This window comes from Chelonia mydas, chromosome 16 (genome assembly GCF_015237465.2).
Source record: "Chelonia mydas isolate rCheMyd1 chromosome 16, rCheMyd1.pri.v2, whole genome shotgun sequence".
NCBI lineage: Eukaryota > Metazoa > Chordata > Testudines > Cheloniidae > Chelonia > Chelonia mydas.
The window spans coordinates 12,990,414-13,015,398 of NC_057857.1; the positions used below are offsets into that span (position 1 = coordinate 12,990,414).

The 24,985-nt window shown below is 44.2% G+C and overlaps 1 protein-coding gene and 1 long non-coding RNA gene across 7 annotated transcripts in view; both read left to right on the forward strand.

Moving 5' to 3' along the window:
* Nucleotides 1–19,175, forward strand: part of LRRC8A (leucine rich repeat containing 8 VRAC subunit A) — a 29,679-nt gene extending 10,504 nt beyond the window's left edge. For all 6 annotated transcript variants that reach the window (XM_027823540.3, XM_037879760.2, XM_043530450.1 and 3 more), the window contains 2 exons: nucleotides 4,677–6,840; nucleotides 13,379–19,175. In XM_027823540.3, the coding sequence (XP_027679341.1) occupies nucleotides 4,684–6,840; nucleotides 13,379–13,654 (2,433 nt within the window). In that variant the 5' untranslated portion in view covers nucleotides 4,677–4,683 and the 3' untranslated portion in view covers nucleotides 13,655–19,175. The remainder of the gene's footprint in view (nucleotides 1–4,676; nucleotides 6,841–13,378) is intronic.
* A 2,836-nt stretch (nucleotides 19,176–22,011) lies between these two features.
* LOC122463128 lies at nucleotides 22,012–24,763 on the forward strand. Its single transcript, XR_006286168.1, has 3 exons — nucleotides 22,012–22,563; nucleotides 22,695–22,696; nucleotides 24,750–24,763. It is a non-coding gene; the product is annotated as an uncharacterized LOC122463128 (long non-coding RNA).
* Nucleotides 24,764–24,985: the final 222 nt, after the last annotated feature.

A 24,985-nucleotide genomic window follows, 5' to 3' on the forward strand; every position in this document is an offset into this window, starting at 1 on the left:
ATAAGGTGTTCAGCAACTAGTGAGATAAGCTGGCACATCATCCAAGGAACACAGTCAGCTTGAATCAAGGCTAGCTACGTGCTGCTTTGTAGGGCCTGAGACACCCAGAGCATCAGATGTGCAGTGTGTTGTGGGTTTTTGTTGTTGATACTGACTGATTCTACTTTCCATGTGTGGTAGTCATGCCCAGGGCATCCCAGCTCTTGTGCTCCATGATAAATGCCTTGCTGTGTGTTTTTGGATAAGAGATGGCAATGGCATTTGGTGACACTTGTGTCTGCAGTGATCCCTGTGGTATGGCAAACCAGTTGGGAAAATCCATCTTTGCTGTAATAGACCCCTGTCATAGTAGCCTGTGTAGCACTATCCATACGGCTCTGTGAATCTTTTACACATCATAGGCTGGTGCACTGTAAGTTGTTACTAGAAGATTTAGAATGATTATTGTAAATACAATGTTTAGTAAAGGAAATGGAATGTTTCCACAGCCGATTGGTTAGAGAGGTGAATATGATGGAACAGGACACCACACCCAGATGAATTTGTGAGGGCTAAAAAGACTCCATAGCAAAAGGTGCTCTTGCATCTAAATTTGGAGGCTGATGGTGATGTAGGGACCCTAGGAGGGTGTAAATTTATGGGGTGGGCTGGCATGTGGATCATTAGTCTTGTTGTGTGCTTACACTTGAGTGAGGATGTAGTCTGCAGCCCTTCTCCTACCTGAGTAGAAGCAGGAGTGTTTCCAGGATGCGCAGCTATCTGTGAGGTGGCCTTGAGTGAGCAATAGCAGCAACCAAAATACATGTGGAGCTGTCAAAGAAATAGTCTGTTCCTTTGGAAAAGGTTACTGGAGGGACAAGGGGAATGCTGCAGTACTATTAAGAATTAAAACAAAAAAGCAGCTTCGAGGCAGATTACCCTTGTAAGATTATTTCCCCCTCCACTGTATGCTGTTTCCACAGCCTGCCTTGCATATATATTCCAACAGCCAAAAGGTTTCTGACACTTGTTTCTGATAAGTGAAGGACCAGACATCTAGTGGGTCCAAGCCAGCTGTGAGCGTGCAAGCACAGTGAAGACTAATTTGACTTTAAACGTGAATTAAACTAACTTTCTAGAGATCACTATACTACTTCCCTTAGCCTCCATCAGCAGAGCTCACAATGGTGTGAGTGCCCCTGTTTCTGGGCTCTTAGACTGAGAAGCTTCTGCAACTGGAGATGTGTAGGGAGGGAACACTTGTCTTGCATCAGTTGACTTGCCACTGGTATTTACTTCTCCCCCATCTGTAATAAGACAACTAAAACCTGTCCTTAAATCCTTAATTAACTCTTCCCAGGTTGAGCTGTCAAGGCTCTGTCACATGGATTCTGGAGTGGCCTGGGGAGTTCACATCCACAGTCTTTAAGTGCATGAGATAAGAGGCTGTTTGGTGCCATTAACACTCAGATCCTCTCTAACTATATATCCTGAATGTTGCTGCTGGAACTGTCACAACCTGCCCCACTTTCCCTCTCTGGGCAGATGCCAGTCTGAGTGTACCCAGCTGCTGGATCCCATCTGCTTCTCAGCCCCTGGGTCTGGGTAATGACTAGGCACTGGTCCTAGCTCTGGGTCTCTCACCTCCTAGGTGCAACCCCCATGTCGTCTGACACCCTTCTTGGGCAGTGGCACCCCACAGTCCAGTTACCTTAGACCCTGAAACCAGTGCTCCAGCTCTCCTGAGCCCCAGTTGCTTAGACAAATTCCCACAGAGCTCCCCCTGGCTGTGGGAGCTCTGGTTTTTCAGTTAACCCCTTTAGGGATTGAGGCAGGAAATCACAGAACACTGGCTTAGCAAAGTTTCAGAGTAGCAGCCATGTTAGTCTGTATTCACAAAAAGAAAGAGTACTAGCGGCACCTTAGAGACTAACCAATTTATTTGAGCGTAAGCTTTCGTGAGCTACAGCTCACTTCATCGGATGCATTCAGTGGAAAATACAGTGAGGAGGACACACAGAACATGGCAAAAATGGGTGTTATCATACACACTGTAAGGAGAGTGATCACTTAAGATGAGCTATTACCAGTAGGAGAGCGGGGGGGAAGAAAACATTTTGTAGTGATAATCAAGGTGGGCCATTTCCAGCAGTTAACAGGAACGTCTGAGGAACAGTGGGGGGTGGGGAAGGGGAAATAAACATGGGAAAATAGTTTTACTTTGTGTAATGACCCATCCACTCCCAGTCTCTAATCAAGCCTAAGTTAATTGTATCCAGTTTGCAAATTAATTCCAATTCAGCAGTCTCTCATTGGGGTCTGTTTTTGAAGTCTTTTTTGTTGTAATATTGCGACCTTTAGGTCTGTAATTGAGTGACCAGAGAGATTGAAGTGTTCTCCGACTGGTTTAGGAATTACTTTTAACAGCATGCCATAGAGCTACAGACATTTGGAAAATAAGTCCTGAATGCAGCCCCTATGTCTGATCTCAACTCTCCCTTGAGTCCTGAGTTTGATCAGCATCCTTAGGCTAGGCAGCTTCCTTCTCCTCCAACCTTTTTTTTTTTTTTTTTTTTAAAAAGACATGAGGCAGTGAACTGACTTGGCTTAGAAAAGCACCCCATTTTTAAAACTCTGTCCGTCTCTTGCCCATGTGCTTCAGCTGGGGAAATTCCAGGCTTTAGCTCCCACTCCACTTCCATGTAATGCCATTTAAAGTCAGTGGCCCTACCGGTAGAAATCTTTGTACCAATAGGGGGACTCGTTCAACTTTGGTGGCCCTTGATTGCTATGTCCTAGCTTCTCATAGCCTGTCTACTAGACATCAAACCTCTGATGCAAAATAGATGATCAAATCCAGGAAAGAAGGCTGAAATGCAACATGAGTCACACCACAATGACAATAACGAGTAGAGGCCTTGAAACAAAATGGGATTGTCTTTTTGCCCAATCCCTCCCATCCCAAAGCCACCTGAGGGGAAGGGGGTCATCTGTTACTCTACCACCTTCCCTAGAATCTGCACTTCAAAGGTGGTCCGGTAAAGCCTGCAGCTCCTGCTTTTAGCTTTCCCAAGCAGCAACAAATCAAAATTGGCATCTTACCATTTATTGTTCGGGAAAAATATGAGCTGCAAACCAGGCACTAGAGAGTTCTACCTGCAGACTCAGGAAAACCGTGCTGTATCAGTTTACTTTTGGAAGGCTTACTTTGCAGCTCTCTGGGTTGAAAACGCTTCTAAAATGCAAGCTTAAATTCAGAAATGGATGCTTCCATACTCCATAAATCAGAGAATGTTTCCAACTTGCCACTGGAGGCTTTTCGGGTTTTTTTTTGTTTTTTGGAGTCGTCCCCCCCCCTCCCCCCCCCCCGCCCCCAGCACCTGTGATAAAGATCCTCTGAGAAAATATTCTTCTCGTAAAGGTGCCTTCACTGTGGGGAGGAATGAAGGGGCTGGGTCCCTGTCTCCCACATCTCTTTACTATTTAGTTTCCCTCAAAGTGGCTGAAAGATCAGGAGTGACAAAACACTAATCTTTGTTTCCAGCTATTTTGTGGCTGTACCACTGCTTTCCCCTTACACCTAGAACTGAGCGTGATGCTAGGAGCTCAATGAAAGCTCCTGAGTGACGGACAAAGAGGCATTATAGTGAGTTTGATATTACCCAGGCTGGTCCCGGGGCATCTTCAGGGTTTTTTGTGGTTTACAGGCTTAAAACTCAATCAAAAACCCTCTACATCACTGAACTACAGTGCAAGCTGCATACTAATGTCTCTGCTTCCCAGAACTTGTGTTCCCATGTGATGCTTAAACCCTGTGGAGATGTGTTCTGTCAGGTAGGAATGGCTGACTGGAGAACTTAATTTAATTCTCTGTTAATCCTCCTCCCTTCCTCACTTATCAAGTTAATGGCAATACAAGAAAATGTAGAGAAAATATACATTGGAATCTTGTAACTGCGTCCCACACAGAACAAATAACTCAATCCTCTTGCAGGGGTTAGTGTATAGAAAAGTGCAAAGTCCTGCTAACTGGAGGGGAAAGGCATGACATCCAGTCTTTCCCACTGTCCCTGTTTTCTCTCTCCTCTGTTTTCTCAAAGATGATAGTGAACTTCCTTAGTGAGGCAACCCTGGTAAATAGTTCTCTATTTTCCATGCAGTTTCATACAACTCACCTTTCCAAGCTTGTGGGACAGCAGCACTCATACAGAATTGATTTTTTTTTCTAATTTTTTCAGCATGTTCGTGTACTCAGAACGAGTAGCTGCCTGCTTTGTGTGAACATAATGCTTCTGAAAGGTGGCAGGCTCACCATCTAGAAACTGCATTTCTTAGCCATGGAATTAGTGCAATAGTAGGGCAAGCCTTTACATGCCAGACTATCTCTAGAGGTGAGAGTCCTTGGTCCCTCAGACTGTTAATTAAGGGTGCAGTTGTGGTGGCTTATGATGGATACCAATTTGTCAGGAATTAAGACCACCTACTAACTTCACACAAACCTCTAAGCAGCTAACTGCTTTTGCTCATTATGGAACTTCATTTATTTATCTCAAAATTGGACTTGAAATTGTGTGGGTTTTTTTTGACTGAGCCAGCAGATACCATCTTTATATAATCTGATCTCCCTGTTTTCCTTGTCTTCACTTTAAAAACAAACTGTTTTCTTCCAGTAACATCTGCCTATGGCTTCTTTTTAGGTGAACCATGATTCCTGTCACTGAACTGCGCTATTTTGCTGATACCCAGCCAGCATACCGCATCCTGAAACCATGGTGGGATGTCTTCACGGACTACATTTCCATAGTCATGCTGATGATTGCAGTGTTTGGAGGGACGCTTCAGGTCACCCAGGACAAAATGATCTGCTTGCCCTGCAAATGGGTTACCAAAGACTCCTGCAATGACTCTTTCAGAGGTTGGACAGCTGCAACTCCAGACCCCACTTACTATAACTCTAGTCTTGTCCCATCTCAGGACACTGGGCCTACAGGGATCCGATATGACCTAGACCGGCACCAGTATAACTATGTGGATGCAGTGTGCTATGAGAATCGCCTTCACTGGTTTGCCAAGTATTTCCCTTACCTGGTGCTGCTACACACTCTGATCTTCTTGGCTTGCAGCAATTTCTGGTTCAAGTTCCCACGGACCAGCTCCAAGCTGGAGCATTTTGTGTCTATTCTGCTGAAGTGTTTTGACTCTCCCTGGACAACGAGAGCACTGTCTGAGACAGTGGTGGAGGAGAGTGATCCCAAGCCTGCCTTTGGGAAGATGAATGGCTCCATGGACAAGAAATCTTCCACAGTCAGTGAGGATGTTGAAGCCACTGTCCCCATGCTACAGAGAACAAAGTCACGGATTGAGCAAGGGATCGTTGATCGCTCTGAGACGGGCGTCTTGGACAAGAAAGAAGGGGAACAGGCCAAAGCGCTTTTTGAGAAAGTTAAAAAGTTCCGCACACACGTGGAGGAGGGAGACATAGTCTATCGCCTCTACATGAGACAAACCATCATCAAGGTGATCAAGTTCATCCTGATCATCTGCTACACTGTCTACTATGTCAACAACATCACGTTTGACATTGACTGCAAGGTGGACATCGAGAGCCTGACAGGTTACCGCATGTACCGCTGTGCTCACCCTCTTGCCACTCTCTTCAAAATCCTGGCCTCTTTCTACATTAGCCTGGTGATCTTCTACGGACTGATCTGCATGTACACACTCTGGTGGATGCTGAGGCGATCCCTCAAGAAATACTCCTTTGAGTCCATCCGGGAGGAGAGCAGCTACAGTGACATCCCTGACGTCAAGAACGACTTTGCTTTCATGCTGCACCTGATCGACCAGTACGACCCCCTCTACTCCAAGCGATTTGCTGTCTTTCTGTCTGAGGTGAGCGAGAACAAGCTGCGGCAGCTGAACCTCAATAATGAGTGGACCTTGGAGAAGCTGCGCCAGAGGATCACGAAGAACTCCCAGGACAAGCTGGAGCTGCACCTCTTCATGCTGAGTGGCATCCCTGACACAGTCTTTGACCTTATCGAGTTGGAGGTGTTGAAGCTGGAGCTCATCCCTGATGTCACTATCCCACCAAGCATTGCCCAGCTCACCAGCCTTAAGGAGCTGTGGCTCTACCACACGGCTGCCAAAATTGAGGCCCCAGCCCTTGCCTTCTTGAGGGAAAACCTGAAATCTTTGCACATAAAGTTCACAGACATCAAGGAAATCCCTCTGTGGATTTATAGCCTGAAGACCTTGGAGGAGCTCCACCTGACCGGGAACCTGAGTGCAGAGAACAACCGTTACATTGTGATTGACGGACTGAGGGAACTGAAGCGGCTCAAGGTGCTTCGGCTAAAGAGCAACCTCACCAAGCTGCCGCAAGTGGTGACGGACGTTGGTGTGCACCTCCAGAAGCTCTCTATCAACAACGAGGGAACCAAGCTCATCGTCCTCAACAGCCTTAAGAAGATGGTCAACCTGACAGAGCTGGAGCTGATCCGCTGCGACCTGGAACGCATCCCACACTCTATCTTTAGTCTCCACAACCTCCAAGAAATCGACCTGAAGGACAATAACCTCAAGACCATTGAGGAGATCATCAGCTTTCAGCACCTACACCGTCTCACTTGCCTTAAGCTGTGGTACAACCATATCGCCTACATCCCCATGCAGATCGGCAACCTCACCAACTTGGAGCGCCTTTACCTTAACCGTAACAAGATAGAAAAGATACCCACCCAGCTTTTCTATTGCCGGAAGCTGCGGTACTTGGATCTCAGCCACAATAACTTGACTTCCATACCGGCAGATATTGGGCTACTGCAGAACCTGCAGAACCTAGCTGTGACAGCTAACAGGGTAAGTGAGGAGGGAGTGTGGCGGAGATGCATGGATTGGATAAAGCTGCATCCTAAGATTCCTGCTGCCTGCTATGACGTGTATTGGAAGCATTTAACTGCTACAATGGGGTGTGCAATATCTTGGCACTACCATTATACTTAACCTTTGTTCCTTGTCTGTACAATTTTCTTAGGATGAAACTTTGCAAAAAGAAACCCAAATCTTCAATTCAGTTCTCTTTTCACTGTTGGGTAGATTGCAAACAGAGCTGTTTTGACTGCTCTTCTGCAGTTTTTCCCCTTCTCTGGTTTAACTGAAATGGCTTTTAAAAGATAACTTAGTCTGTTTCATAAATCCTGGCCTTTTCTTGTGGTTTATTTGTAATGTAGATTTTTAGTCTTTGGATTGACATGGGACTTTAGACTTACAATAGAGAACTGAGAAATTACACTTAAGAATGCAGCACTATAGACTTAAACTATTTGCGTTTGTAATATAAAGTGAGGCAATTAGCCACCCATGTGTGTCTGCACAGGACTGATGTCAGGGTGTTGTATGGTGCTATAAGTGTACATAGTGCTCTACAGAACACATTGAGACAGAACCTGCCTTGAAGAGTTCACAATCTAATATCAACTACTTCCTGCATAAGAAGCTTGCTTAGGAGATCAGCATATAGGAGGTTTTGTGAAAAATGGCTTGCCACACAGCACTGGGCTACCTATTGCCCAGGAAGTGACTGTTTCAAGCATAGGGGGCAGGCAACATGAATACAGGTAGAAAGCTGAGAGTGGGAGGACAATGCAAAAGGAACACTTAATGTGAAAGAGCAGCATAGGAAACAAGGGGACGTGAGATGTAACTAGCTGCCTGTATTTTGCAAAAGAAAATAGGTAAAGGTGGAGCTGTGTAGAGACTTAAAGGTGTGGTATGCTACAAAGACCTTGATCCATTTCTTATCATGTAACTCTCTAATATTAATCCCATAGGAATTTCCTGTAGGTAACTGTTGTTCATTAGTTGCTCACTGGGCAGGTAACAGCGCTTTGGAAACTGGTATGTGCATAATCTAAAAAAACTGACAGACATGCAGCAATTGCTTTGTAAATTACAAACCCAGTAGATGCTGTTTATACATGTTGGCTTATGGCTGCTCCTATCCACGCAGCACACAGTCTAGAACCACCTGTTGACAAGTAGTCGGACTCTGAAGGAGTCTTTCTAGTGTCTCGTACAATTAGAGACACTTATTCTGTGTAGCCTTTTCTCTAACTACCATTTAAAAGACCTTTTGTGTGTCGTACCATAAGCAAACTCGGAGCTGAAATAGCTGGGTTGGTGCACTGTCCTTAGCCTGTATTGTGCACTCAGTCAGGCCAGGTCTACACTACAAACTTATATTAGTATAACTACATCTCTCAGGGGTGTGGAAAAGGTGCAAGCCCCTGATTCCCATTGCCCAGCAGGCGCGCTGGACGGAGTGGGTGGGAGTGCAGGGGTGCATGTTTTTATGGGGCACCCCATTTTTCTGGGAACCCCTGGCCAGAGCATCTATGCCCCTGTCCCTGCAAGGCCAGCTGGAGTGGGGGGAGAAAGGCAGACAGATCGCTCCTACTTCTCTGTCCCCTGCTACCTACGCCACTGCTGTACCAGCAGGTCCCCGGTATATGTCGTTTTGGTATCCGTCTCCCTCTTCAAGAACACAACCCCCAACGTATACCAGGGCCCTGCTGTAGTGCTGTCTACACCAGGTCTTAGGTCAGCCTATTTTGATAAGAGGGGCTTTTCCTGTCAACATAGTTAATCCACCTCCGGGAGAGGCAGTAGTTATGCTGACAGGAGAGGCGCTCTTATCAGCATAGCAGCATCTTCACTGAAGCACTACAGCGGCACTGCAGCGTTAAAGGCTTGAGGGCAGGTCAGATCTTAACCTGACTAATCACTGACTGATACAAGTGCATGTGTACCTTCAGACTACAGCAAATGTGATGTCACTCCTCATGTAAATCAGGCTCTGGTTTAACACAGTTGCAGTTTTTCTTTGTAACTTACAAGCAGAAAATGTATTGCAATATGGGATCAGGAAGTTACCTTGGTCCTAAGGAGCTTCCACTTAATTGCTTAGGAGCAGCAAAACTTGGAAGAGACGATCCAATTGTGACATGCTGCCTGATGTTGCTATGTCATACTTTCACTTCAGTAACTCCTCCCAGTGGATTGTCCTGCAGTTCTGAACCTGGGTAACATAAAATACTGTAAATTGCTTATAAAGTATGTCGAATTAAAGGCTGCATTTGGCCTATTTATATTTGAAGATCCACTGATGCCTCATAGAAACGAGTATTTTTAGTTTCTTTCTGTCCACAAAACCCAGGAGGCTTTGTTGCTAGGGCTATGAACAGATGGACTTTTAAAGCTGCAAAATATTTTGATTACTTATTCCCACCAGAAGTCACAAAAGTCTGGTAATAATTGCACAAAGAGCAACCAGCTGTGACGCAGGATTATGAAAATTCAGGTGGAAATATGCAGCAAAATCCTGTCTCTTATGAGGATACCTAGATTTTTTCAGTCTGAAATAAGGCTTCAGATACATCCTGACAAGTCAATACTGTCTAATTGATGTTACCAAAAAAGTCTTCAGTATTGCTGCCTTTTATAGGCAAAACCACTTAACAATTATATTATAAATTGTAAAGGGAACTTCTAAAATTCCCACTAGCTTTTGGCAGCTTTTCAGTAGCCACCTTGCTTCTAAAGGTGACGTCGCAGCCCTGGAGCCAGACAAGTGGTGCCCATTCTGCATTAACTTTGATCTCTACCCTTCAGAAAAATTAAGCTAAACAGCTAGTGTTTAAGAAGCCATTCTGTCTGTTTAAACCACCCTTAACACCAGATTAAGCTGTGGCTAACCCACCATCCCTGGCATTGGGGAAGGCGTGAGGCATTGTATAGCCAGTCACATTTCAGCGATAGGTTTAAAAACTAAAATCCTCCTCCGTGAGTAGGAGGCTTCAGTGTAGCTTCTGTCATCTGACGCTTGCTGGATGCCACACTAAGCAAAGTGAAGAAAGCTTTTAAGGCTCTATTTTAAGGTGAAGAACTATACAGGTTTTGAACAGTACCATTTTTTTGGCAATTGTTCAATAGCCCAGGTCACACAGGGTTAAGACAAGATGTGCATCCTCTGCAGCGTGGGGCTGGAGCTTCTTTTGGATGAAAAGAAGCTTGAGGCAGCTTGGTTTTTGCAATAAAATGTGGAACCACCCATCTTGCTCTTCCAAAGACACTAATGCAACATGAAGGCTAGAAGCAACATTCTCTTTCCTGCCAAGCCCCCTGTCTCCTGGAGATCCAGTGAAACAGCTACTCAGCTCTTGTTCCCTTCAGACATGCAGGCAAGGCCTCTGGGCTCAGGAAGCCTGGTTATTTACAGTCAGCAGCAGCAGAAAATGCAAGTGCTGATAGAGTGGCATTTTCTGACCCTAAGAATTCTATCTCAAAGGTCCCCTGCTAGCCCAGCAGCCCTAGTAAATAGCTACTTCTGGAGCTGACTAGTACAACTCGGTCTTTCTGGGAATCTGGTCCAGTTCTAACAGAACTTTCTTCTTTGATAAAGTCCACTCCTGTCACTTGAAAACAAGTGATTGCGTCTTATTAGTTCTATGACTACCAGGCTGAATTTTGCAGCTTTTACAGAACGATGGTTCTAAATAACAATGGCTGAATAAAGCTGCTGTTTGTTGCTGTTGCTGTTCCGGTCACTCTAACTTATTCAGAACTTTGGCTGTTTGTTAAAGCCTCTCTGTAGCCAATGACTGCTCCAGGCAGATCTTGTGTGCATAATTAAAGTTAAAATAGAGTGCAATTATGTTTTTAAACAAAGGATAGGCTGAGACTTTCACTGAATTAAGGGGAAGATCATGAATAGATGCCTGAATCTATTGAACCAAACCCCATAAGCTTTTATATTTCTATTGCTAGAAATCTTGCTGGAAGAAAGCATGGCTGATCATAGTTGACTTATTTTTTTTTTTAGTGTCGTCGTCAGACTACGATACCATGACAGTCTGATTGGACTAGTAATCTCCCTGTCAGACACTTGGCTATCGGTGCACAGGTGGGGGGAGCCAGTGGTGCTGGGTATTTAATTTTTCTTGTTGCATTTTGACCCTGTCAAAAAGTTGAGTATTGTGGTAGTGCCTAGAAGGTCCCTGATCAGGGCCCCATTAGGCTAGGAATGAAAGCATAGTGCTTGCCCAAAGAGCTTTCCTTCTAAGTAAAATGAAGGAATAGAGGGATACAACAGACTGGGAAGCACAAAACCTAGCATTCCAAATCGACACTAGAATATGTATACGACTGGAAAACCTAATGCATGGCTTCTCCCCTCCTTTCCCAGCATACTGTGGATCCAAGATGGGCTGTACTGGTCAAAATCAAATATTACACTGAATTCCCATCATCCATTTCTTTTAATGGCTCTATAGCCACTTAAATGCTCACAAACCACTAGCCTGCTGTTCTCCGTTATAAATCTCTCCAAGGAACACAACTCACCATGTCAAATTCTGCTACCATTCCATTTAGTCAAGTTCCTCATTTCCCATCCAGGGACAATACTCGATGCTTCAGAAGAAGACAAAAACGCTGTCACCCTGTTTCTGCCAGGCTTTTAAGGGGAGGAGACTGTTTGCAGGCCATCCTCAGGATTAGAGCAGGACAGCTCAAGGAAGAAGCAGAATGTTGCCTTCCATACTAGCAATGGGATCAGAGTACTAATGCTTCCATGACCTGAGGGAGCAGATGTTTGTAGGAGAAGCTCATTGTCCACCTGACTTATTGTTTGGACCTATGTGCTACACAGAAGAATAAGACCTGGTTTCTGCCTCCATTACAATGCAAATGATCTCTGTTCTTGCAGGATAGGTGCTCCAGTGAGAGAGAGAGAGAGAGGCTAGGAGGAGGACCCTAGCAATGTGTGTCCATATAGTACACTTGGTGCCTTTTTACTCGTCTCTGATCCTGGAGATAGAAAATGAGGTGGTGGGGAGGGGCCCCCTGTGTATTACAACTGTCCAAATAACATAAGGCAGGGCTCCCCTAGGTTAGTGCAGGCTGTTTACTTTGGAGCAGCTAGAAAGAGAAGAGGTCATTTCCATTTCCTCCTTTAGAGGAAAGAACTGGCAGGCTCAAACTCTACCTCAGATGTTTCAAGGTGAAAGTTGGGTCAGTCTTACGGAACTGACAGAGCTGTGCCAGTTAAGAAGTTCTGGGGGCAGGGAAGGGGGAAAGCTGGGAGAGCAAGAGTCCTCCATTTGAGAGAGAGAGATACATTGGTCTCTAATTCTGTAGGAGAACTACAGAGTGATGAGCTGTTCAAATACTTGGCATGATCAGTAATTGCAGTAGTTACGAGTACTGTGGAAAGCACTGAGATGTGGTTCCGAAACTGGATTATAACCAGGGTACGGAGGGATGTGTGTGCTGCAGATCAGAACTGAACCATGTAGGGAATAGCCTGACTTGTGTTGGGAATAGTGAGGTGGTGGTGGTTTTTTGCAGGTGGTTAATTACTAAACTTTAAAAATGGCGTCGATCTGTCATTTTACTTTTATTATACTAGCACCCTATGGCCCTGATCAGGATCACAGCCTTACGGTGCTAGGAGCCATACAAACATGGAAAGGTTGTCAATGTGAAGAGCTTAAACTCCAAGTGGGAGAACCAATAATGGATGGATTCAGGGAGGGGACAAAGGAAACACTGATGGGAACACATGGCTGTATAGACTAGCTGTGAGTGGGTTTCAGATCTCCCCTGCTTCTGTCAGTAATCTCTGTTCGGCTCAGGCCTAGCCATTTTCATGTGGCAGTTTATTATAAATAGTACGGTAGAAGAGGATCTGTATGAGGACAAGGTAGTAGCTTTACTGTATCTTTGGGAAAGCGTTCCATGCATAAAGGTCAACATAGAAGAAAGCAGAAATGCATTTGAGGGAGAAGTGAGTATTTAGAGGCTGGTGCTCTGTCTGGCTACATCATGGTATAACATGATTGATTTTGGCAATTAATTGAACTTTATTCATGGTAAATAGGCCCAGTGGTCTGTGATGGGATTATAGATGGGGTGGGATGTGAGTTACTACAGAGAATTCTTTCCTGGGTATCTGGCTGGTGAATCTTGCCCACATGCTCAGGGTTCAGCTGATTGCCGTATTTGGGGTTGGGAAGGAATTTTCCTCCAGGGCAGACTGGAAGAGGCCCTGGGGATTTTTCACCTTCCTCTGTAGCATGGGGCATGGCTCACTTGCTGGAGGATTCTCTGCACCTTGAAGTCTTTAAACCATGATTTGAGGGCTTCAATAGCTCAGACATAGGTGAGAGGTTTATTGCAGGAGTGCGTGGGTGAGATCCTGTGGCCTGCATTGTGCAGGAGGTCAGACTAGATGATCATAATGGTCCCTTCTGACCTTAATATCTATGAATCTCGTCTGCCATGCCTTGCCTTAGATGAGCACATGTCACATTTGTATCTCTCTGGTTTCTCCTTTCAGATTGAAAGTCTCCCACCTGAGCTGTTCCAGTGCAGGAAGCTGCGGACCTTGAACCTGGGAAACAATGTGCTGCAATCACTGCCATCTCGGGTGGGCGAGCTGACCAACCTGTCCCAGATAGAGCTGCGAGGGAACCGCCTGGAGTGCCTGCCAGTGGAGCTGGGGGAGTGTCCTCTGCTGAAACGCAGTGGGCTGGTGGTGGAGGAGGACCTGTTCAACACCCTGCCTCTGGAGGTCAAGGAGCGGCTGTGGAGGGCCGACAAAGAGCAAGCCTGAGCTGCTGACAGGAAGGCAGGGAAACCTCGGATCAACTAGACAGGAAACAAAAGGCCATTCCATTCCAATTCCATCTCCCAACCACCCCAGCCAACACCAGACTAGCTAAGGAGATCCTTGAATAACCAATGTGACTGGGAACAAGGCTGCTTGCTCCCTTGGATGCAGGATGGGGGAGGTTCGGGGGCAGGGGATGACCAAGGCAGAGTGGGTGGCTCCTCTACAACAGACAGCAGGAACAAAAGAGGTGCTGCTGTTCTGCAAGATTAGAAGTGGGATGATGCCAAAGCTGCCATGGAGTTAACCAGAACTGCTGGTGGAGCCAACTTAGTTCAGAGTAACTGCCTCTGAATATAGGGGAGAGAAATGTGCTGATCCAGTTACACTGCTGCATCGCCCTAGATAGGGCTCTTACATGCATCAGGGACTGAGGATGTCTTAGAGTCAAAGGACAAAAGTCCAGGGAGCCTCTTTAAACTCCAACTCTACTTTGCTGTGACACTTTGTATAGTTCCACACTACTTACTGATTTGATCAGTTGGAGCTTCTTTGAGGGCAGGGGGGATGGCACAGCTTTTTATTTATTTATTTTTTTTATTTTTAAAGATGCTGGTATTTTTTGGTAATTTTTACCTCAAAGATCAACTTGGATTCAGGACTGAATTTTTTTTAACCCAGTTTCCATCTGCTGGCTTGAGGTTGCACAGTCTTTTCAGATTCCAATTCTTTGTGCTGACCCGTAGATCGCATGGCCTGCTTCCCTAGCTGGTATTACTGGAGGTATTGCCTAAATTAGCAGTTCCAGAAATGTTACCTAGATTGGGCTGTCTGTAGGCTGAATTCCAGTTCTGTTTAGTAAATGGGACAGGAAGGATGCAGCTCAATGCATCAGATAAGACGTGGGTGGAAAGCAGTAAGACTGTTTCTGCAAGAAGCACTGAGGTACTTAAAACACTTTTTAAAATCTAAAGTCTTGAACTACTTTTTTTGTCCCCCCCCGTCCCCCCCCCCCCGACACACACACACCCCCCTCTCAGCATTTTGTCTGGGGCGTTTAAAAATACAAACACACTATTAGCCAGTGTTAAGTACAACTCAAAATAGGGGAGATGGAGCCTGTAGCAGAGAGGAATACTCAACAAGCTTCTTCCCTACCCTTGCTGTGGATAATTTTTTTTTTTTTGAGGTTTTGCCAGCATCTTTTTATAAGTAAAATCTACAAAGCTGCTTGTTTTGTTCTGGTTTGTTCAGCTCTTGATTTTTAGCAGCTGTCATTCTTGCTGCTCCTCTTGGCCTACATGATCACAAGAGGCTAATGCTGATTGAGCTTGGTGCTTGGGATGGTAACCCTGTTCTTCTCTCTGCCCCACTGTTAAGAATCCTCCCTGGACTGGGTTCCTCCAGCCCCCTGGGAGGGGAGGCCCCATAGTGAGGGGAGAGGAATCTATGTTGAAACAAGGCTAACTTATGACTGTTCAACAAATCCCCTTCTGCATTTGCAGAGGCAGCCATAGCTTAGTGATAGCTACTCATAATCATGTCCTCAAACCAGGGGGTTGAAGTGTGGCTTACATTTCTACCAGTCACCCCAAAGCCACCTTGTGTTCATTAGAAGGGGAAGCCTATAGACCCTACAGCTCCAGTATGCAGTGCTCCACCTTGCCCAGCTACTTGGATCCTCCAAGACTGGAGCACTGTCTGCTGAGATATGTAGTATTTGCAGGCATTACCTACATATTAAAAAAGGGGCTGGGGGGACAGTGTGTTCCAGCTGGGTTCCTGGCAAGCTGCTACTGAAGCCCTGAGTTGGGCAAAGCATAGACACCCTCTGTCTCAGATATTCTGGGCAATAACAAACACTACAGCTTCTCTTTCTGCATTAGATGTAATATACAAGATACGCACACTAGAAATGCTGAAACAATCTGTTAACCAGGCTCTGGATTTGTTGATGCTCAGATGTTTAAATAAAGCTACATTGAAAACTAGGAAAATTTTAGCTTGTTTATAGAAATGCTTCTAAGAAGGGTATAAAGTCTGCCTCCCTTAGTCCATTCATCATGAAAAGTCAAACAATCCAAAGGAATAACCCAATCAACTCTTGTTTGCATGTTTTCCCAGCTCTGACTCTTTCCAGAGGAAAAGGTGCTGTAAAAGCTCTTCTGGATGACAGGTTCACATTTCTAACAGTATTAGTATGTGTTGAAATTACAGCAGAGATGGGGCTATTGGTGAAAGGAAGGTATTTCAAAATTCACTGTATCAGAGATCAAACTGGGATTTAGAAGTGTGATACTGATAATTTGCAGAGTGGGATTTACCAGTCATCCTAGGGTTTTGTATTAACAAGGAGGGCAGCGAATCTGCTGGGGGGACTTGAGACCAACTCAGAAAAAATTAGCTGTTTCAAGATACAGTACAAATGTAGCTTTGAACTAACTCTCCATGGTCAGAGTAAGGACCTTTCAGATTGGGGAAGAAGTCTGTCTTTCCTTCTCTGCCAGATGAAATCTGGTGTTTGCAATTCTTTGCTGAGCCCTGAACCAGTTCTGGGACTGTATGATTAGGACCCATCTACCCTACAGCAGTCATGGTACCTGGCTAGTTGTAGCTTACACAGACCTAACTGGTTCTTGGACTGTGCAGAGTTATAACATTGCTTATGGAAAGTGGGCTAAGGGTCTGCACCTGGCTCACCTGACTCTTCTGGCTGTAGTGAAGGTGGGCTCTTAGTTATATAAACTGTATTTAATTTACATCCTGAAGTGTTTGTATAAATAGTCATACTGAACTCCAGAAAGTAAGCTATAAAGTGTCTAGAAATCTGCATGGTAATATGCAGGCCTCCTGAACTGCTGTATAGCTCATCCTTAGGACAAACCACCACCCTGCTAGAGGGAGGAGACTTCCTCTTTTTAGAGTTTTATTTCCTACTGTTTTTGAAAAATAAGTATCTGCTTGTTTGATCCAGCTCCACAGAGCAAATGTAAGACCAGTATTGATCATGCATGGAAACATGAGCTGCTTGCTGCTCTTTAAATATTTCAACCAGGACTGTTACAAGAGGTCTAGATAGCTCCCCCATCGGGAAAAATCAAAATGAATAAAGTTTTTGAAAACTTGTCATAATGGAAACCAAGGTTATATTGAAATGCCTCATCATGAATTGGTGAACTGGCTGAGTTGCACTTTTCCTCTTCCTTCAAGCAGATGTTGGACTTACACTAGCAGATCTCAGAGGCATGAGGTGGAGAAAGCTTGAGAATTTTAAGTATAGGGTCAAAACCTGAGCTGCTGTGCACCTACAGTTGCTCAATACTTCTCCAGAACTTGGCCCATAACAGGACAAGTTCTCATTTCCAGTACACTTCCCTTCCTTTTCCTGATCGCTCAACCCTTGAGTGACATAGCTAACACATTCTTTCCCAGCTATAGGCACATCAATCAATGCTCCATTTTTTTTTAAAGTGGGCTGTCGTGTAGAAGCTGAGTTGGGCTGAGACTGACCTGTGTACTATCCTAGGAATCCTGTTCAGGTTAAACAGACCAGTGAGGATCTGGTTAGTGGCAGTCTTCTCAAAGGATTCTAACAGTAATAACCATGATCATCTGTGTTAGCTGCTAAACTAAAAACAGAACTTGAATTAAAGCCAAATGTCTCCTAACAGCACTACTGAGTTGAACTAGTTCTTGGGACCTCTATTTATCCCAGGTACACTTATGCCACAATAGGAACCACAGTTCTAAGCTTTTTGGTAAACTGAATTCTAGCTGTTATGGTAAGTGGCCTGATGTTTAAGTTGCAACTAATGAATTTGAACCAACCAAGGTAGCAGAAGCTGAATGTGTTAAATCTTGCTGTGCTTTGAAACAATGCACTGGAATGTCAGTTGTGGTTTTGCGGTTTTTTTTCCTTCTGCTGAACTTACCAGTTGGTCCACTGTTAACCCACAGGTGGAACTAATTTACTGTGCCACTCTAAACTGTTTCATGAGTGTTGCAGGTATTCTTCATTATTTTTATTTCTACTTTGTATTAAGTACTTTGTCGCTCCCCTGGAGCATCCTACCTCAGAACCTTTTTCTCCACCACTTGTTCTGTGCTCACTTTCATGTCTTAATTTTAACAAAACCAAACTCTTGATGTTTATCAGCATGGATAACCTTTTAAGGTCACTTTCAGTCTCTGAACCATGCTTAGGTCCTCAGTTTTTGTTCTAACAGATGAGAGTAGGAAACTGGAAGACACATTCATGTTTTGCAGCAGATGAGGTATGGGGAAAATGGGCTCCAAAATCGTGGATTGAACAGTGGTGAGGGGTTAAGCCTTTTCCATTTCAGCCACTTCCTTTTGTGAAAGGGACTTGAGTGAATAAATATTTTGAAAGCTCATTTAGTCTCTGATTTCCATTCTCTTCCAGCTCTTCTGAGGTAGGATGGATCTTTTGAATACGTGGGGTGCCTGCTTTAGAGATGGAATAGGGTGATTACTCATATTAGAGTTATTCATGTGGCCAGCTGTTCCTGTTGGCTCTGTCCTTATCCAACAACAGTCTTTAAAATGTTAGTATGATTTCTATTCTCTTCTCCGAAGAACAAAATGGTCATATGCCTTAAATTGTAACATCCCTTGTGCTGAGATGTTACTCAGCATTTGCAAGAGGTTGAAAACTTCAAGTACTAACATAGGCTTTAATCTCATTTAGTACTGTTCAGAAACCTTTGGCTACACCCTGGATGCTGCAATCTTGGTGGCAACCATCCAGTTTAAAAATGCTAGATCTGACAAAAGAAAATGGGTTCTGTCTTCCCATCTGCATGGAGTTGAACACCAATTTGGCAAGTAGTATCAGGGGGAAGTGCACATTCTCTCCCCACTTTCTCCGGCTGCAGCTGGAGACTAATATATATTGCTTTGAAATACTTCTGAAATTTGACCCATTAACTTACTGTTTAAAAATAACAGGTAGCTATATATAGCCCTAGCTGAAAGTGGGTTCTAGCAAGTCAAGATGGAGTGAAGCTGCCTGGCAAGAAAAGCTGAACGTGGGATTTCTAGAAATCCCACATTCTCCCCTGTTCTGCTCTTTCAGGAAGTCCTATGAACAAATGGTGAGCTGTGCTAATTGCTCTTGTCTAGAGCAAACTAGTGTGGGCTGTGTGAAAAGAACTCTGACAGGACCTCACGTTAAGAGTGTCTGTACAGTTGATAGGTCCCCTTCCTCAGGGCATAACTCATGGCTTAAACACTTCACATGGCTTATAAAAGTACTATCACAGTTGTGGCTTGGTGTCCCCCACACCCTGATATGGCACTTCAGAATCGTGAGTTAAGCCTTGTCTGTTGGATTATGTTTAGGCAGGTAACAGCACCTCAAGTGCTGAAGGCTGCTATGTTTTCTCTGAAGGACTTGTAAGACTGGACACTTTAACAAAATAAAAATTGTAACTTTTTATTTCCATTTTCCCTTTATTTTTGTTCCTTTAAAGTACTTTGGCTAATACAGCATTTAATGCTCCAAGATATGACTCCTGCTATTGTTTAGGAATGATTGTTCCCTACTTCGCTCTGCAGTAAATGAGCCCTTGTGGGTTGGAGGACTCATTCCAGGGGGTGGAAAAAGAAAATGTAAGAGCAGACTTCACATGACTATACAATGAATGGTTGGAGTGGGATGACTACACAGTCCTTTACATACTTTCCCTTTGTTTCTAAACGATAGGCTGATAGTAATATAAATAACTGGATCACTGATATTACAGTGAATGTAGAATTGGTGGGTGCAATCTATTAGTGGCGTCCTATAGCGCTGACTTGGATTTTTTTAGGGAGAGGATTTCTAAAAGCACTCTGTTCTTTTCCCATTGACTTCATTCCCTGTCCCTTTCAGCGGAAAGGTCTGCAGAACAAACAAAAAACTTCTGCCAGTCACCATAAAAATATTGCTCCCAGCCAATTAACTGTATACCTCAGCATGTTGCATATCTACCTGCCTAAACTGATACAAACACACACACAGGTGCTGGAACTTGGGGTGCTGCTGCACTCCCTGGCTTGAAGTGGCTTCCATTATATACAGGATTTACAGTTTGGTTCAATGGCTCTCAGCATGCCCTGTATAACAATTGTTCCAGCACCACTGGATATAATCTTCCACTCTTTCTGATGGCTTCAAAAGCAGTAGATTTCACTTTAACAGCTGAACATATTTTTGGAATACATTAGAGCTAGACAATAAATTCAGCCCATATCTTTCTGAGAGATAAAGTGCGTACTGGGTGTGTGTAATAAATATCCCCTTCTGTTATGTTTGTAAAAGTAATGGGTTTTGCCCTGTTGCATTTTTACAAGCAAGGGAAATTGTTGACTAGCATGCTACTGGCCCCATTTCAGGGGCGGATGTAGATCTTTTGGAAATGTGTTGGAATGAAAACTCGTCTTATTCAGCAGCATAGCTGGGTTTTAACCAAATGCTTTTAGGAGCAGAACTGAGCTGAGAAAGGGGAGAACAAAGATGGCTCTTTGTCATATAAAGCTCAGTGGGGCTTAAGCACCCCTTTGGCAGTGATTATCTTTATTCAGTAGCTCTCTACAACTCTGAATGATTGAGGGGGAGAAAAGTTAAAAAACAAAACGTGACGGTTACGAAAACAACTTCTGTTAGCAGAAGTGTAGGAGGGTTGCACTCAAGTGAGGTGGGGAGTCCTAGGGAAACCTGAAGTAATGTCTTCACTGCAAAAAAAGCATTTTGTTTTTACCTCTAGATAACTATCTCGTTGTAAAAAACCTAGTGGACGCAAGGCCACAGGCAGGCTTTAATCTTACTGGAGCTAGTCAAGGTCAACCCAATACCCACACCAGCTGAGGTTTAGATCAGCTAGCTATGAGGAGGTAAAAATTAGTTGTTCCCTGTCTCCACTACAATTTTACATTAAGACAATTATCTCAGTATAAAATCACCTTTGTTGCAGTGAAGACAGCATGGGCTGCGCGGCTACTGAAGCTTCCAAATACACCTATCCAAATGTTACACTTGTTTAAAAACAAAACTCGAACTAAATTCTTTGTAACTTTGCACATTTCTAGACCCTTATTACCACCTCCCCCCTATTGTTGTTCTCCCCATCATCCCCTCTCCCCATAACTTGTTCGTGATCACATCCAGGTTCTATGCTCCTGCCTCCTAGGGTTGCTAGTGACCCCAATTGTATGCAAAGTCTTGGAACACATGTTGAAAGAGGAAGTAGTTAAGGATATACGGGTGAACAGTAATGGAGATAAATTATAACATGGTTTTACAAAAGGTAGGTTGGGCTACACCAACATATCATCTTTCTTTGAGAGTGTAACCAATTTTCTATACAAAGAAATGCAATAGCTCTAATCTACCTGGATTTCAGTAAGGCTTTTGATACAGTTCCACAGGGGAAATTAAAGTTAAATTGGAGAAGATGGGGATTAATACGAGAATTAAAAGGTGGGTAAGGAAATGGTTAAAGGGGAGACTTCAATGGGCCATACTGAAAGGTGAATCATCGGGCTCAAGGGTGGTTACTAGTGGAGTTCCTCAGAAAGCAGCCGTGGGACCAATCTCATTTAACATTTTCATTAATGACCTTGGCACAAAGTGGGAGTGTGCTAATAAAATTTGTGGATGAGACAAAGTTGGGAGGTATTGCCAATGTGGGGGAGGACTGGAATATGATACAAGAAGACCTGGATGACCTTGAAAACTGGAGTAATAGAAATGGGATGAAATTTAATAGTGCAAGGTCATGCACTTAGGGACTAACAAGAAGAATTTTTGCTATATGCTGGACACGTGTCATTTAGAAGTGCCAGAGGAGGAGAAAAAGCTGGATGGACTGGTCAACCGCAGGATGACCATAAGCCATCACTGTGATGTGGCCATGGAAAAGCTAATAATAAAATCCTAGGATTCATCAGGTGTGGTATTTCCAGTAGAGGTAGAAAAGTGTTATTACTATTCTATAAGGTTCTGGTGAGATCTCATCCAGAATACTATGTGCAGTTCTGGTCTCTCATGTTTAAGAAAGATGAATTCAAACTGGAACAAGCAGCAGAGGAGGGTAAGTAGGGTGATCAGAGGAATGGAGAACCTATCTTATCAGAGGAGACATATGGAGCTTGGCTTGGTTAGCCTAACCAAATAAAGGTTGAGGGGAGATATTACTCTCTATAAATACATCAGAGGGATAAACACCAGGGAGGAAGAGGAGTTCTTTAAGTTAAATGCCAATGTTGGCACAAAAACAAATGGATATAAACTGGCCATCAACAACTTTAGGCTTGAAATTAGACATAGGTTTCTAACTATTAGAGGAGTGAAGTTCTGGAATAGCCTTCCAAGGGGAGCAGTGGGGCCAAAAAAACTAACTGGCTTCAAGACTGAGGTTGATGAGTTTATGGAAGGGATGGTATGATGAGACTGCCTACAATGGCACGTGGCCCATCTGCGAATGCTGGTAGCAAATATCTCCAACAGCCAGAGATCGGATGCTAGATGGAGAGGGCTCTGAGTTACTACAGTTAATTCTTTCCCAGGTGTCTGGCTGGTGGGTCTCGCTGACCTGCTCCGGGTCTGAGTGATCTCCATATTTGGGGTTGGGAAGGAATTTTCCCAGGTCAAATGGGCAGAGACCCTGGGGTTTTGGTTTTTTTCCTGCCTTCCTCTGCATTGTGGGGCCTGGGTCACTTGCTGGTTTGAACGGGAGTAAATGGTTGATTTTCTGTTCCTTGAAGCCTGTAAATCATGATCTGAGGACTTCAGTAACTCATCCAGAGGTTAGGGGTCTATTACAGGAGTAGGAGTGTGAGGGTCTGTGGCCCGTGATGTGCAGAAGGTCAGATTAGATGATCAGGATGGTCCCTTCTGACCTTAAAGTCTAGTCGCCTATTCCCGTAGTTTTCACTCTGTTTACCCCAAGACTCCTGGCAGTCCAAACAGCAGCAATGTCTGCCAGAGCTCTGAGCAGCTTAGTAAGCTCCCCTCAGCCAGTTTAATCGGCTTTCCTCCCAGTGGTATCAAGAGGAATTATTATTGTAACAGAGAGGAAATTAGTATAATCACTTCAGTCAAAAAGGCATTTGAAATGTTCATGCCTGACCTACTGCTAGATTGTTCATACTACAGGAGTCACTGGGCCTTCCCCAGCTATAGAAATGGGATCATTCCTCCCTCCCAGGGGTGCTGTGAGCCTTAATTAAAGTGCTTTGAAAGCCTCAGATGGAGGGGATGATATTAGTGCAAACTGTTATTTCTTTTCATGGGTGTGGGGAGTATAGTGAGAGGAAATGGTGCAAGGTTCTGCAATTGGATCTAAGGGAGCAACTGGATCCAATTGCCCGTGGGTCATGAGGCTAGGGGTCTACCCACACATATCAATTGCAGGATTGGGGGCTTAATGAGGCCAGCCAGCTTCCATCAGCCACTGCCTTGAGTGTTAGACCGCTGGGAGAGGAAACTATCCCTTTAATCACTGTAAAATCCACATTTAACTCCCCCCCCCCCCCCCCCCAAGAACTCTGCTCCTGGTGTCCCCTTTGCCCTCACATCTGCTAAAAGAATGAAAGGGACACTGACAACTTGAAAAGAGCAAAAAGACAAAACCAAAACACTAATTTCTACCTGTAACCTTTTTTGTTTCTCCCCTAGTTAAAGTTAACAACTAAACTTAACTGAAAAGAGTCAGCAAAAACGACATTCTTCTTTTTCAGCTTATGTACTTTGTGCACTTCCCCCTAGCTGAAGAGTCCTTTATAAACATCAAAAGGGAAGAAAATAAAAACTAACCCCTCTCCCTGCATCTTTTTAAAAGGAATTTTAAAGGCCTCCTCTATCAGAAAGTACTTCCCTTCTAAATTAGTTTTAAAAAATTCATATCGATGGTGTCCCTTTAAGACAGTCTTTTAAGAACAGGAAAAAAAAAAAAAAAAACATTTGAAGGCAAAGGCCCATCTTCATATAAGCTTTTCACACTCCCTCATTTTCTAGTTCACTCTTCCCTGTATTTTGTCCTTTATTATATGGTGCTGCAAGCAGCGCTTCGAGAGGGGTGAGTTACAAGTTCTTTCAGTGAAAGTCTTGAATGTTTTCTAGAAGAGTCAAATATATTTTTCTCTAGATAAAAGGCTTAAGATCTCCCTTTCTGCACCCAAAGGACACCCATTACATAGTGAAGGATGCACTGATGGTGAGTGCCTATGCTGGGTCTCTTATATCTCTCAGAAGTAGTTAATATTTCTCTCACACTTTTTCAGCGTCTGTGGCCTGCCTAAAATGACTACTCCTATACAGCTGGCACCGAAGGGCTGTGCATCAAGCAACAAACTAAAACAGCCAAAGAGCAGCTGTGAATGAAGATGCCACACTTGTCCACCAAGAAGCCTGCTGAATCTTCAGTAACAGCCCCTCAGCATTAGCCCCTCAGTTTAGGCTTTGTAGTGTTGAACTTCACTGCCTAAGTGCATTTTAGTGCTATGTGCACTACACTAGGAGGAAAGGAAACTCTTTAAAGGGCTTGGATTTCCACTCATTTAAATCCACTATCCAGCTCTTCAGTGGACTTTAGTTCTCTTCATCCTGTTCCCCATCAATGTCTGTTGCACCTTGAACTGAATCTGCATTTGTCACCTCCCTACCGCCGCCGTTTCTGTTTGACTCATTAAAGCTCTGTGACTCTCCCTGAAGCTAAGAGTTGAATTGAGTTTCTCATTATGCTTATGCTGTTTTTCTTCCCATTAAAAGACAAACTTTTGTATAGGCCTTATTTCTGAACTGCACAAAAGCCCAGATCCACACAAGTATTTAGGCTCCTAATTTCCCTTGAGTTCAATGAGACAAGACGGGTGAGGTAATATCTTTTAGTAGGCCAACTTCTGTGGTGAAAGAGACTTGAAAGGCCATGTCTACACTACAACTTATGTTGGCAAAAGTTATGTCATTCGGGGGTGTTAAAAAAACACCCCTCTGAGTTACATAAGTTTCGGCAGCATAAGTGGCAGTGTGCACAGCGCTATGTCGGCGTATAGCTACCGCCTCTCAATGGGGGGGCTTTAATTATGTCAAAGGGAGAGCTCTCTCCTGTCGGCATAGACGGCTACATGAGAAATCTTACAGCGGCGCAGCTGCATCGGTATAGCTGTGCCACTGTAAGGTCTCTAATCATAGAATATCAGGGTTGGAAGGGACCTCAGGAGGTCATCTAATCCAACCCCCTGCTCAAAGCAGGACCAATCCCCAACTAAATCATCCCAGCCAAGGCTTTGTCAAGCCTGACCTTAAAAACTTCTAAGGAAGGAGATTCCACC